The sequence below is a fragment of the Oncorhynchus gorbuscha genome, linkage group LG25 (assembly GCF_021184085.1).
Source record: "Oncorhynchus gorbuscha isolate QuinsamMale2020 ecotype Even-year linkage group LG25, OgorEven_v1.0, whole genome shotgun sequence".
NCBI lineage: Eukaryota > Metazoa > Chordata > Actinopteri > Salmoniformes > Salmonidae > Oncorhynchus > Oncorhynchus gorbuscha.
Window position 1 is genome coordinate 47,833,043 of NC_060197.1, and position 14,125 is coordinate 47,847,167.

General features: G+C 44.6%; 1 protein-coding gene across 1 annotated transcript in view; it reads right to left on the bottom strand.

The window, feature by feature from the left end:
* Positions 1–738: 738 nt before the first annotated feature.
* LOC124013881 (tripartite motif-containing protein 2-like) overlaps positions 739–14,125 on the bottom strand; it is a 35,185-nt gene continuing 21,798 nt past the window's right edge. Inside the window, exons 7-15 of the mRNA XM_046328432.1 lie at positions 13,764–13,785; positions 13,418–13,597; positions 12,897–13,095; positions 12,634–12,737; positions 12,246–12,413; positions 9,003–9,171; positions 8,219–8,289; positions 6,667–6,807; positions 739–891 (exon numbers count right to left, since the gene is read on the bottom strand). Of these exons, the coding sequence (XP_046184388.1) occupies positions 739–891; positions 6,667–6,807; positions 8,219–8,289; positions 9,003–9,171; positions 12,246–12,413; positions 12,634–12,737; positions 12,897–13,095; positions 13,418–13,597; positions 13,764–13,785 (1,207 nt within the window). The remainder of the gene's footprint in view (positions 892–6,666; positions 6,808–8,218; positions 8,290–9,002; positions 9,172–12,245; positions 12,414–12,633; positions 12,738–12,896; positions 13,096–13,417; positions 13,598–13,763; positions 13,786–14,125) is intronic.

Sequence of the window (14,125 nt, forward strand, 5' to 3'; positions counted from 1 at the left end):
CAATCGAACAATCTATATCATTATTTTGTAGAATCCATAGCAGTACGTGAGTTTAAGAGCAGATAAACAGGTTGACGTTGGTTTCATATTGAGCCGTGTCTGGCGAGTCGAGAGTTAGGTCCCAGGTCTGTTTTGAAGTTGGCCAATAGATGTTCTCGCTTTGTTCCTCTGGCCAATAGTATTGCAGATAAGTGACATGTCGTCAGAGCAGAGAGAAGAACTGATTTTATTGGCCATCGTTTAAGTTCACTGTAGGTATCTGTAGACCCTGAAAAAGTAGTTCTGTCCATCTCTACACGCCTCCCTCCATCCCACTACTGTAGGTATCTGTAGACCCTGAAAAAGTAGTTCTGTCCATCTCTACACGCCTCCCTCCCTCCCACTACTGTAGGTATCTGTAGACCTTTGAACAGTAGTTCTGTCCATCTCTACACGCCTCCCTCCCTCCCTCCCACTACTGTAGGTATCTGTAGACCTTTGAACAGTAGTTCTGTCCATCTCTACACGCCTCCCTCCCTCCCTCCCACTATTGTAGGTATCTGTAGACCTTTGAACAGTAGTTCTGTCCATCTCTACACGCCTCCCTCCCTCCCACTACTGTAGGTATCTGTAGACCTTTGAACAGTAGTTCTGTCCATCTCTACATGCCTCCCTCCCTCCCTCCCACTACTGTAGGTATCTGTAGACCTTTGAACAGTAGTTCTGTCCATCTCTACACGCCTCCCTCCCTCCCTCCCACTACTGTAGGTATCTGTAGACCTTGAAGCAGTGGTTTCCAGAGTCGGCCACCACCACGTGTCCATCAGAGGTGAGAGCCAGACCCTGAGGTCCGTAGAGAGGGTCAGCTGATGTGTTGATATAGGACAGGAAGGAGCCACTACCGTCAAACACCTGGAGAGGAGAGGGGGAGGATACTTATGTCAATTAACACCTGGAGAGGAGAGGGGGAGGATACTTATGTCAATTAACATCTGGATAGGAGAGGGGGAGGATACTTATGTCAATTAACATCTGGATAGGAGAGGGGGAGGATACTTATGTCAATTAACATCTGGATAGGAGAGGGGAGGATATTTATGTAAATTAACACCTGGAGGATACTTATGGGGGGGGGAGGATACTTATGTAAATTAACACCTGGAGAGGAGGGGGAGGATACTTATGTAAATGAACACCTGGAGAGGAGGGGGAGGATACTTATGTAAATTAACACCTGGAGAGGAGGGGGAGGATACTTATGTAAATTAACACCTGGAGAGGAGGGGGAGGATACTTATGTAAATTAACACCTGGAGAGGAGGGGGAGGATACTTATGTAAATTAACACCTGGAGAGGAGGGGGAGGATACTTATGTAAATTAACACCTGGAGAGGAGGGGGAGGATACTTATGTAAATTAACACCTGGAGGGTGGAGGATACTTATGTAAATTAACACCTGGAGAGGAGGGGGAGGATACTTATGTAAATGAACACCTGGAGAGGAGGGGGAGGATACTTATGTAAATTAACACCTGGAGAGGAGGGGGAGGATACTTATGTAAATTAACACCTGGAGAGGAGGGGAGGATACTTATGTAAATTAACACCTGGAGAGGAGGGGGAGGATACTTATGTAAATTAACACCTGGAGAGGAGGGGGAGGATACTTATGTAAATTAACACCTGGAGAGGAGGGGGGAGGATACTTATGTAAATTAACACCTGGAGAGGAGGGGGAGGATACTTATGTAAATTAACACCTGGAGGGGGAGGATACTTATGTAAATTAACACCTGGAGAAGAGGGGGGAGGATACTTATGTAAATTAACACCTGGAGGGGGAGGATACTTATGTAAATGAGATATATCTGTATTTCATTTCCAATAAATTTGCAAACATTTCTAAAAAACATGTTTTGTCAATATACGGTATTGTGTGTAGATCACAGGTGGTTGGTATCACTTTAATTGGGAGGATGGGCTTGTGTTAATGGCTGGAGTGTAAAGGGTAGAATGGTATGAAATGCATCATAAACATGGTCTCCAGGTGTTTGATGCCATTCCCTCGACTCCATTCCAGCCATTATTATGAGCCGCCCCCCCCCCCCCCAAAAAAAACCGCCTCCACAAGTTTAGATGGCTGAGAAGAAAACTATCTATTTTAAATTCAGATTGTAACACAACAGAATGGGGGAAAAAGTCAAGGGGTGTGAATACTTTCTGAAGTATTCAGAATACATTATATATATGTGTGCCTGCATGCTGCTGTTGCCTCCGTCGATATACTGATACATGAAATATACAGAACCAGTCCAAGGTTTGGACACACCTTCTCATCCAAGGGGTTTTCTTTATTTTTACTATTTATTTATTTTGGATATTTTTATTTTGATTTTGATTTTTTTACTATCTTTAGTTTTTCTTTATTTTAATATTTTCTATGTTGTAGAATAATAGTGAATGCATCAAAACTATGGAGTAACACATATGGAATCATGTAGTAACCAATAAAAGTGTTAAACAAATCCAAATATATTTTATATTTGAGATTCTTCAAAGTAGCCACCCTTTGTCTTGATGACAGATTTGCACACTCTCGGCATTCTCTCAAACAGCTTCACCTGGAATGCTTTTCCAACAATCTTGAAGGAGTTCCCACATATGCTGAGCACTTGTTGGCTGCTTGTCCTTCACTCCACAGTCCAACTCATCCCAAACCATCTCAATTGGGTTGAGGTCGGGTGATTGTGAAGGCCAGGTCATCTGATGCAGCACTCCATAACTCTCCTTCTTGGTCAAATAGCCTTTACACAGCCTGGAGGTGTGTTGGGTCATTGTCCTGTTGAAAAACAAATGATAGTCCCACTAAGCTCAAACCAGATAGGATGGCATTTCGCTGCAGAATGCTGTGGTAGCCATGCTAGTTAAGTGTGCCCTGTTCTGCGAGCTCACAGAACAGGGCTCCGGGCAGCCGAGCGGAAATGGAGGAAAACTCGCCTCCCTGCGGACCTGGCATCCTTTCACTCCCTCCTCTCTACATTTTCCTCCTCTGTCTCTGTTCCTAAAGCCACTTTCTACCACTCTAAATTCCAAGCATCCGCCTCTAACCCTAGGAAGCTCTTTGCCACCTTCTCCTCCCTCCTGAATCCTCCGCCCCCTCCCCCCCCCCCTCCTCCCTCTCTGCAGATGACTTCGTCAACCATTTTGAAAAGAAGGTCGACGACATCCGATCCTCGTTTGCTAAGTCAAACGACACTGCTGGTTCTGCTCACAGTGCCCTACCCTGTGCTCTGACCTCTTTCTCCCCCTCTCTCTCCAGATGAAATCTCGCGTCTTGTGACGGCCGGCCGCCCAACAACCTGCCCGCTTGACCCTATCCCCTCCTCTCTTCTCCAGACCATTTCCGGAGACCTTCTCCCTTACCTCACCTCGCTCATCAACTTATCCCTGACCGCTGGCTACGTCCCTTCCGTCTTCAAGAGAGCGAGAGTTGCACCCCTTCTGAAAAAACCTACACTCGATCCCTCCGATGTCAACAACTACAGACCAGTATCCCTTCTTTCTTTTCTCTCCAAAACTCTTGAACGTGCCGTCCTTGGTCAGCTCTCCCGCTATCTCTCTCAGAATGACCTTCTTGATCCAAATCAGTCAGGTTTCAAGACTAGTCATTCAACTGAGACTGCTCTTCTCTGTATCACGGAGGCGCTCCGCACCGCTAAAGCTAACTCTCTCTCCTCTGCTCTCATCCTTCTAGACCTATCGGCTGCCTTCGATACTGTGAACCATCAGATCCTCCTCTCCACCCTCTCCGAGTTGGGCATCTCCGGCGTGGCCCACGCTTGGATTGCGTCCTACCTGACAGGTCGCTCCTACCAGGTGGCGTGGCGAGAATCTGTCTCCTCACCATGCGCTCTCACCACTGGTGTCCCCCAGGGCTCTGTTCTAGGCCCTCTCCTATTCTCGCTATACACCAAGTCACTTGGCTCTGTCATAACCTCACATGGTCTCTCCTATCATTGCTATGCAGACGACACACAATTAATCTTCTCCTTTCCCCCTTCTGATGACCAGGTGGCGAATCGCATCTCTGCATGTCTGGCAGACATATCAGTGTGGATGACGGATCACCACCTCAAGCTGAACTTCGGCAAGACGGAGCTGCTCTTCCTCCCGGGGAAGGACTGCCCGTTCCATGATCTCGCCATCACGGTTGACAACTCCATTGTGTCCTCCTCCCAGAGCGCTAAGAACCTTGGCGTGATCCTGGACAACACCCTGTCGTTCTCAACTAACATCAAGGCGGTGGCCCGTTCCTGTAGGTTCATGCTCTACAACATCCGCAGAGTACGACCCTGCCTCACACAGGAAGCGGCACAGGTCCTAATCCAGGCACTTGTCATCTCCCGTCTGGATTACTGCAACTCGCTGTTGGCTGGGCTCCCTGCCTGTGCCATTAAACCCCTACAACTCATCCAGAACGCCGCAGCCCGTCTGGTGTTCAACCTTCCCAAGTTCTCTCACGTCACCCCGCTCCTCCACTCTCTCCACTGGCTTCCAGTTGAAGCTCGCATCCGCTACAAGACCATGGTGCTTGCCTACGGAGCTGTGAGGGGAACGGCACCTCAGTACCTCCAGGCTCTGATCAGGCCCTACACCCAAATAAGGGCACTGCGTTCATCCACCTCTGGCCTGCTCGCCTCCCTACCACTGAGGAAGTACAGTTCCCGCTCAGCCCAGTCAAAACTGTTCGCTGCTCTGGCTCCCCAATGGTGGAACAAACTCCCTCACGACGCCAGGACAGCGGAATCAATCACCACCTTCCGGAGACACCTGAAACCCCACCTCTTTAAGGAATACCTAGGATAGGATAAAGTAATCCTTCTCACCCCCCTTAAAATATGTAGATGCACTATTGTAAAGTGGCTGTTCCACTGGATGTCATAAGGTGAATGCACCAATTTGTAAGTCGCTCTGGATAAGAGCGTCTGCTAAATGACTTAAATGTAAATGTAAATGTAATTATAAATAAATCACTGAGTGTCACCAGCAAAGCACCCCCACACCATAACACCTCCTCCTCCATGCTTCATGGTGGGAGCCACACATGCAGAGATCATCCGTTCACCTACTCTACATTTCATAAAGACATGGCGGTTGGAATGAGAAAAAAACACATTTGGACTCATCAGACCAAAGGACAGATTTCCACCGGTCTAATGTCCATTGCTCATGCTTCTTGGCCCAAGCAAGTCTCTTCTTCTTGGTGTCCTTTAGTAGTGGTTTCTTTGCAGCAATTCGACCATGAAGGTCTGATTCACGCAGTCTCCTCTGAACAGTTGATGTTGAGATGTGTCTGTTACTTGAACTCTGTGAAACATTTATTTGGGATGAAATTTCTGAGGCTGGGAACTCTAATGAACTTATCCTCTGCAGCAGAGGTAACTCTGGGTCTTCCTTTCCTGTAGCGGTCCTCATGAGAGCCAGTTTCATCATAGCACTTGATGGTTTTGCGACTGCATTTGGAAAAAACATTATTGAAATTCTCCATATTGACTGACCTTCATGTCTTAAAGTAATGATGGTCTGTCGTTTCTCTTTGCTTATTTGAGCTGTTCTTGCCATAATATGGACTTGGTCTTTTACCAAATAGGTCTATCTTCTGTATACCACACCTACCTTGTCACAAATCAACTGATTGGCTCAAACGCATTAAGATGAAAATAAATTCCACAAATTAACTTTTAAGAAGGCACACCTGTTAATTTAAATGCATTCCAGGTGACTACCTCATGAAGCTGGTTGAGAGAATGCCAAGAGTGTGCAAAGTTGTCATCAAGGCAAAGGGTGGTTTCTTTGAAGAATCTCAAATATAAAATATATTTTGATTTGTTTAACACTTTTTTTGGTTACTTGATGATTCCATATGTGTCATTTCATAGTTTTAATGTCTTCACTATTATTCTACAATGTAGAAAATAGTCGAAATAAAGAAAAACCCTTTAATGAGAAGGTGTCCTAAAACTTTTGACCGGTAGTGTACTGCATGCAGATGTTGCTCCAGCCGGCTACGATGATGTCCATATACTGTATATGATATATATATTGTAACGACCCTGGGTTTATAAGCTCGGAAATCGACTCTGCCACGCGAGCATGCTTTTGCGGCACAGTTGATAGGGCGCCGGACCTCGGGCTAGAAGGTTGAGGGTTCGAGACCTGTTCCCTGCTGTTGCATTACAATATATATATATATAAAACTATACCTGTATGACTGGTACTGTATATCTATATATATATATCTATATAAAACTATACCTGTATGACTGGTACTGTATATCTATATATATATATATCTATATAAAACTATACCTGTATGACTGGTACTGTATATCTATATATATATATATCTATATAAAACTATACCTGTATGACTGGTACTGTATATCTATATATATATATATCTATATAATATAAATATATGCCATTTAGCAGACGCTTTTATCCAAAGCGACTTACAGTCATGTGTGCATACATTCTACGTATGGGTGGTCCCGGGGATCGAACCCACTACCCTGGCGTTACAAGCACCATGCTCTACCAACTGAGCTACAGAAGGACCATATATATAAAACTATACCTGTATGACTGGTACTGTATATCTATATATATATATATTAAACTATACCTGTATACGGCTGTTGCCCCAGTCAGCTACAATGATGTTCCCATTCACATCGACGGCCACGCCTGTAGGAGCATTAAACTGACCGTTGCCCTCTCCGTTAGATCCAAACTTCAGCAGCAGCTCTCCCTCTGGGGTGAACACCTGGGAGGGAGGGAGGGAGGGAGGGAGAGGGAGAGAGAGAGAGAGAGAGAGGAGGAGAGAGAGAGAGAGAGAGAGAGAGAGAGAGAGAGAGAGAGAGAGAGAGAGAGAGAGAGAGAGAGAGAGAGAGAGAGAGAGAGAGAGAGAGGGGAGAGAGAGAGAGAGAGAGAGGGTTTTCATTCTTGTTCTTGGACGGGTTCAGAGACTGGGTTAAGATGGTCAGGGTTTTCATTCTTGTTCTTGGACGGGTTCATTCTACTGGGTTAACGATGGTCAGGACTTGTTCATTCTACTGGGTTAACGATGGTCAGGACGGGTTCATTCTACTGGGTTAACGATGGTCAGGACTGGTTCATTCTACTGGGTTAACGATGGTCAGGACGGGTTCATTCTACTGGGTTAACGATGGTCAGGACTTGTTCATTCTACTGGGTTAACGATGGTCAGGACGGGTTCATTCTACTGGGTTAACGATGGTCAGGACGGGTTCATTCTACTGGGTTAACGATGGTCAGGACTTGTTCATTCTACTGGGTTAACGATGGTCAGGACGGGTTCATTCTACTGGGTTAACGATGGTCAGGACTTGTTCATTCTACTGGGTTAACGATGGTCAGGACGGGTTCATTCTACTGGGTTAACGATGGTCAGGACTGGTTCATTCTACTGGGTTAACGATGGTCAGGACTGGTTCATTCTACTGGGTTAACGATGGTCAGGACGGGTTCATTCTACTGGGTTAACGATGGTCAGGACGGGTTCATTCTACTGGGTTAACGATGGTCAGGACGGGTTCATTCTACTGGGTTAACGATGGTCAGGACGGGTTCATTCTACTGGGTTAACGATGGTCAGGACGGGTTCATTCTACTGGGTTAACGATGGTCAGAACGGGTTCATTCTACTGGGTTAACGATGGTCAGGACTGGTTCATTCTACTGGGTTAACGATGGTCAGGACGGGTTCATTCTACTGGGTTAACGATGGTCAGGACTTGTTCATTCTACTGGGTTAACGATGGTCAGGACGGGTTCATTCTACTGGGTTAACGATGGTCAGGACTTGTTCATTCTACTGGGTTAACGATGGTCAGGACGGGTTCATTCTACTGGGTTAACGATGGTCAGGACTTGTTCATTCTACTGGGTTAACGATGGTCAGGACGGGTTCATTCTACTGGGTTAACGATGGTCAGGACTGGTTCATTCTACTGGGTTAACGATGGTCAGGACGGGTTCATTCTACTGGGTTAACGATGGTCAGGACGGGTTCATTCTACTGGGTTAACGATGGTCAGGACGGGTTCATTCTACTGGGTTAACGATGGTCAGGATGGGTTCATTCTACTGGGTTAACGGCGGTCATATTTGAGGCGTTGTTTGGAAGTGTCTGATGGACCTGAGAAGTTAGTTACCTTGACTGAGTGGTTGTGAAAGTCTGTCACTATGATCTCATTGTTGTTGTTGACTGCCGCAAAATGAGGACCTGGTCGAAAGAGAGGAGGAGAAGAGGAGGAGAAAGGAGGAGAAGAGGAGGAGAAAGGAGGAGAAGAGGAGGAGAAAGGAGAAGAGGAGAGGAGAGGATAGGAGGAGGAGGAGAGGAGGAGAAAGGAGGAGAAGAGGAGAAAGGAGGAGAAGAGGAGGAGAAAGGAGGAGAAGAGGAGGAGAAGAGGAGGAGAAAAGAGGAGAAGAGGAGGAGAAAGGAGGAGAAGAGGAGGAGAAAGGAGGAGGAGAGGAGGAGAAAGGAGGAGGAGAGGAGGAGAAAGGAGGAGAAGAGGAGGAGAAAGGAGGAGGAGAGGAGGAGAAAGGAGGAGGAGAGGAGGAGAAAGGAGGAGAAGAGGAGGAGAAAGGAGGAGAAGAGGAGGAGAAGAGGAGGAGAAAGGAGGAGGAGAGGAGGAGAAAGGAGGAGAAGAGGAGGAGAAAGGAGGAGAAGAGGAGGAGAAAGGAGGAGGAGAGGAGGAGAAGAGGAGGAGAAGAGGAGGAGAAAGGAGGAGAAGAGGAGGAGAAAGGAGGAGGAGGGGAGGAGAAAGGAGGAGAAGAGGAGGAGAAGAGGAGGAGAAAGGAGGAGGAGAGGAGGAGAAGAGGAGGAGAAGAGGAGGAGAAAGGAGGAGGAGAGAGGAGAGTGATGGAAGTACCATGAAGCCTTCATCATCATCATCACTATCATCAGCATCATCTTCATCATCCACATCAACTCACCTGCGAACTGTTTGTCTCCGTTGCCGCGGCTACCGAACTTAGTAACGAGCTTGCCGGTTGGCTGGAAGATGAAGACGGTGCATGCCTTGTTGTCCACAACGATCACGTGACCGTTCTGATCCACGGACACGCCCTTCGGTCCCATCAGCCTACCAGAGCCCAGCTTGGCCTGACAGACAGATAACACAACCAATCAGAGGACAGCTTGGCCTGACAGAGAGAGAACACAACCAATCAGAGGACAGCTTGGCCTGACAGAGAGAGAACACAACCAATCAGAGGACAGCTTGGCCTGACAGACAGATAACTCAACCAATCAGAGGACAGCTTGGCCTGACAGATCAGAAAATAGAATAGTTCCCTGTATGTTTTTTATTTGATTTATTTCACCTTTATTTAACCAGGTATTTATATATATAACCCTAACCCTTTATTTAACCAGGTATTTATATATATAACCCTTTATTTAACCATGTATTTATATATAACCCTTTATTTAACCAGGTATTTATATATATAACCCTTTATTTAACCAGGTATTTATATATATAACCCTTTATTTAACCAGGTATTTATATATATAACACTAACCCTTTATTTAACCAGGTATTTATATATATAACCCTTTATTTAACCAGGTATTTATATATATAACCCTTTATTTAACCAGGTATTTATATATATAACCCTTTATTTAACCAGGTATTTATATATAACCCTTTATTTAACCAGGTATTTATATATATAACCCTTTATTTAACCAGGTATTTATATATATAACCCTTTATTTAACCAGGTATTTATATATATATATATATAACCCTTTATTTAACCAGGTATTTATATATAACCCTTTATTTAACCAGGTATTTATATATAACCCTTTATTTAACCAGGTATTTATATATATAACCCTTTATTTAACCAGGTATTTATATATATATATATATAACCCTTTATTTAACCAGGTATTTATATATAACCCTTTATTTAACCAGGTATTTATATATATAACCCTTTATTTAACCAGGTATATATATATAACCCTTTATTTAACCAGGTATTTATATATATAACCCTTTATTTAACCAGGTATTTATATATATATATATAACCCTTTATTTAACCAGGTATTTATATATATAACCCTTTATTTAACCAGGTATTTATATATATAACCCTTTATTTAACCAGGTATTTATATATATAACCCTAACCCTTTATTTAACCAGGTATTTATATATATAACCCTTTATTTAACCAGGTATTTATATATATAACCCTTTATTTAACCAGGTATTTATATATATAACCCTAACCCTTTATTTAACCAGGTATTTATATATATAACCCTTTATTTAACCAGGTATTTATATATATAACCCTTTATTTAACCAGGTATTTATATATAACCCTTTATTTAACCAGGTATTTATATATATAACCCTTTATTTAACCAGGTATTTATATATATAACCCTAACCTTTTATTTAACCAGGTATTTATATATATAACTCTTTATTTAACCAGGTATTTATATATATAACCCTTTATTTAACCAGGTATTTATATATATAACCCTAACCTTTTATTTAACCAGGTATTTATATATATAACTCTTTATTTAACCAGGTATTTATATATATAACCCTTTATTTAACCAGGTATTTATATATATAACTCTTTATTTAACCAGGTAGGCCAGTTGAGAACAAGTTCTCATTTACAACTGCGACCTGGCCAAGATAAAGCAAAGCAGTTCGACACAAACAACAACACAGAGTTACACATGGAATAAACAAAACATAGTCAATAATACAGTAGAAAAATAAGTCTATATACAATGTGAGCAAATGAGGTGAGATAAGGGAGGTAAAGGCAACAAAAAGGCCGTGGTGGCGAAGTAAATACAATACAGCAAGTAAACCACTGGAATGGTAGATTTGCAGTGGAAGAATGTGCAAAGTAGAAATAAAAATAATGGGGTGCAAAGGAGTAAAATAAATAAATACAGTAGGGGGAGAGGTAGTTGTTTGGGATAAATAATAGATGGGCTATGTACAGCTGCAGTAATCTGTGAGCTGCTCTGACAGCTGGTGCTTAAAGCTAGTGAGGGAGATATGAGTCTCCAGGTTCAGAGATTTTTGTAGTTCGTTCCAGTCATTGGCAGTAGAGATATAGAGAGATACTTGCTGGAGAGTGTGCTACAGGTGGGTGCTGCTATGTCCCCTGTATAACCCCTGTATGTCCCCTGTATAACCCCTGTATAACCCCTGTATGTCCCCTGTATGTCCCCTGTATGTCCCCTGTATGTCCCCTGTATAACCCCTATATGTCTCCTATATGTCCCCTGTATAACCCCTGTATGTCCCCTGTATGTCCCCTGTATAACCCCTGTATAACCCCTGTATGTCTCCTGTATAACCCCTGTATGTCCCCTGTATGTCCCCTGTATGTCCCCTGTATAACCCCTATATGTCCCCTGTATGTCCCCTGTATAACCCCTGTATGTCCCCTGTATGTCCCCTGTATAACCCCTGTATGTCCCCTGTATGTCCCCTGTATAACCCCTGTATGTTTCCTGTATAACCCCTGTATAACCCCTGTATAACCCCTATATGTCCCCTGTATGTCCCCTGTATAACCCCTGTATGTCCCCTGTATAACCCCTGTATGTCCCCTGTATAACCCCTGTATGTCCCCTGTATGTCCCCTGTATAACCCCTGTATAACCCCTATATGTCCCCTGTATAACCCCTGTATAACCCCTGTATGTCCCCTGTATAACCCCTATATGTCCCCTGTATGTCCCCTGTATAACCCCTGTATAACCCCTGTATAACCCCTATATGTCTCCTGTATAACCCCTGTATGTCCCCTGTATAACCCCTGTATGTCCCCTGTATGTGTCCTGTATGTCTCCTGTATGTCTCCTGTATGTCCCCTGTATGTCTCCTGTATGTCCCCTATATGTCCCCTGTATGTCTCCTGTATGTCCCCTATATGTCCCCTGTATGTCTCCTGTATAACCCCTGTATGTCCCCTGTATAACCCCTGTATGTCCCCTGTATGTCCCCTGTATAACCCCTGTATGTCTCCTGTATAACCCCTATATGTCTCCTGTCCAATTTGTAAGTCGCTCTGGATAAGAGCGTCTGCTAAATGACTTAAATGTAAATGTAAATGCCTGTATAACCCCTGTATGTCCCCTGTATGTCCCCTGTATAACCCCTGTATGCTCACCTTGTACTTGCCCTCGCTGGAGAAGATGCTGACCCACTTGTTGTCGTAGTCGGCGATGATGATGTCACCGTTGGGGTGAACGGCCACACCCGTTGGTCGTTGGAGTTGCCCTGGCGACCGGCCCCTCACCCCGAAACGACTCTTAAACTCGCCGTCATTAGAGAAGATCTGTCCGTTGGGACACACACACACACACACACACAAACAATCAAACGATCAAAATTCTGCCACTGTGTGTGTATGTGTGTGTGTGTGTGTGTGTGTGTGTGTGTGTGTGTGTGTGTGTGTGTGTGTGTGTGTGTGTGTGTGTGTGTGTGTGTGTGTGTGTGTGTGTGTGTGTGTGTGTGTGTGTGTGTGTGTGTGTGTGTGTGTGTGTGTGTGTATTTACCTGAACACACTGGTTATTGCTGTCTGCTATTAGAATCCTGCCATTGGAGGACGTCGACACACCCTGCAGGTTAGTGAACTCTCCTTTATTCTTCCCCTTGGTACCTGAAGCACAGACACACCTTATTAATGGACAAACTAGAGGCAGAGAGAGAACGCGAAGGAGAGAGGAGGGAGAAAGAAGGGAGAGAGAGTGGGTGATAAGAGACAAGAGAGAAAATAAGTTTAAAAAATAAAATAAATGTAGATCTCTCTGTCTCTCACCGATCCTGAAGATGAGGTCATCTTCGATGGGGTTCTCTTTGCGTCTGGGTGTCCCCAGGGCACTGCCTGTCCTCCTGGACCCTTTCTTCTTACTCCCGGACCCAGGGGACTTTCCTCTCCTCTTAGCCCCCTCAGAGGAGCCTGTAGACGGGGTGGCGGTGGCCGCCAGAGAGGTGGCTGTGGTGGTGGGGGGAGACACCTGGAAGAGACATTTAACATGAACGGTAGACAGTAAGACAGTGAGTTACAAAATTCTGGTTAACATTCGCAAAACTCCCAGGTTTTCCAGAAATGGTTGAAAAATCTGGGAGTCGTCCTAAAAAAACATGACAATCTCTCTCTCTCTCTCTCTCTCTCTCTCTCTCTCTCTCTCTCTCTCTCTCTCTCTCTCTCTCTCTCTCTCTCTCTCTGTCTCTCTCTCTCTCTCTCTCTCTCTGTCTCTCTCTCTGTCTCTCTCTGTCTCTCTCTCTCTCTCTCTCTCTTCTCTCTCTCTCTTGCTCTCTCGCTCTCTCTCTCTTTACCTCAGGGTCCGGGGACCTGGTAACTCTGAGACTGAAGGGACTTCCTTTGATGTGCTGGTCATAGAGCCGGAGAGCCAATGAGAACTCCCCTTCCTTGTTTACAGTGTAAACAAAATCATATGTCCCGTTCTTGTGGTCGAGTATCTCCCCGTCCGCCACGCTGCCATCTGGAGTACACACCTGGAAGGAGATATAACAACTCTATTTATCCACGTAGGGGAATTAGTTTAGCGTAAACGTAGCATAGCTTATCATAGCATAGTATACATTCGTTTAGTTTAGCATAGCGTACATTAGCTTAGCTTAGCATAGCATAGTATACATTAGGTTAGTTTAAGTTCCCCACCTCAGCAGACAGGATTGGTCGTTATGGTTACGCAGGCTGGGAGACCCACGATGCACTGCTCCAGCCCCACACATACGCCTCACTTGGCTTAGCTTCTTTTATCATAGTTTAACTGTCTGTCTGTCTGTCTGTCTGTCTGTCTGTCTGTCTGTCTGTCTGTCTGTCTGTCTGTCTGTCTGTCTGTCTGTCTGTCTGTCTGTCTGTCTGTCTGTCTGTGTTCCAGTGTCTGTCTGTGTGTCTGTCTGTGTGTGTCTGTGTGTCTGTCTGTCTGTCTGTCTGTCTGTCTGTCTGTGTCTGTCTGTCTGTCTGTCTGTGTCTGTCTGTGTTCCAGTGTCTGTCTGTCTGTCTCAGTCAGACAGGTC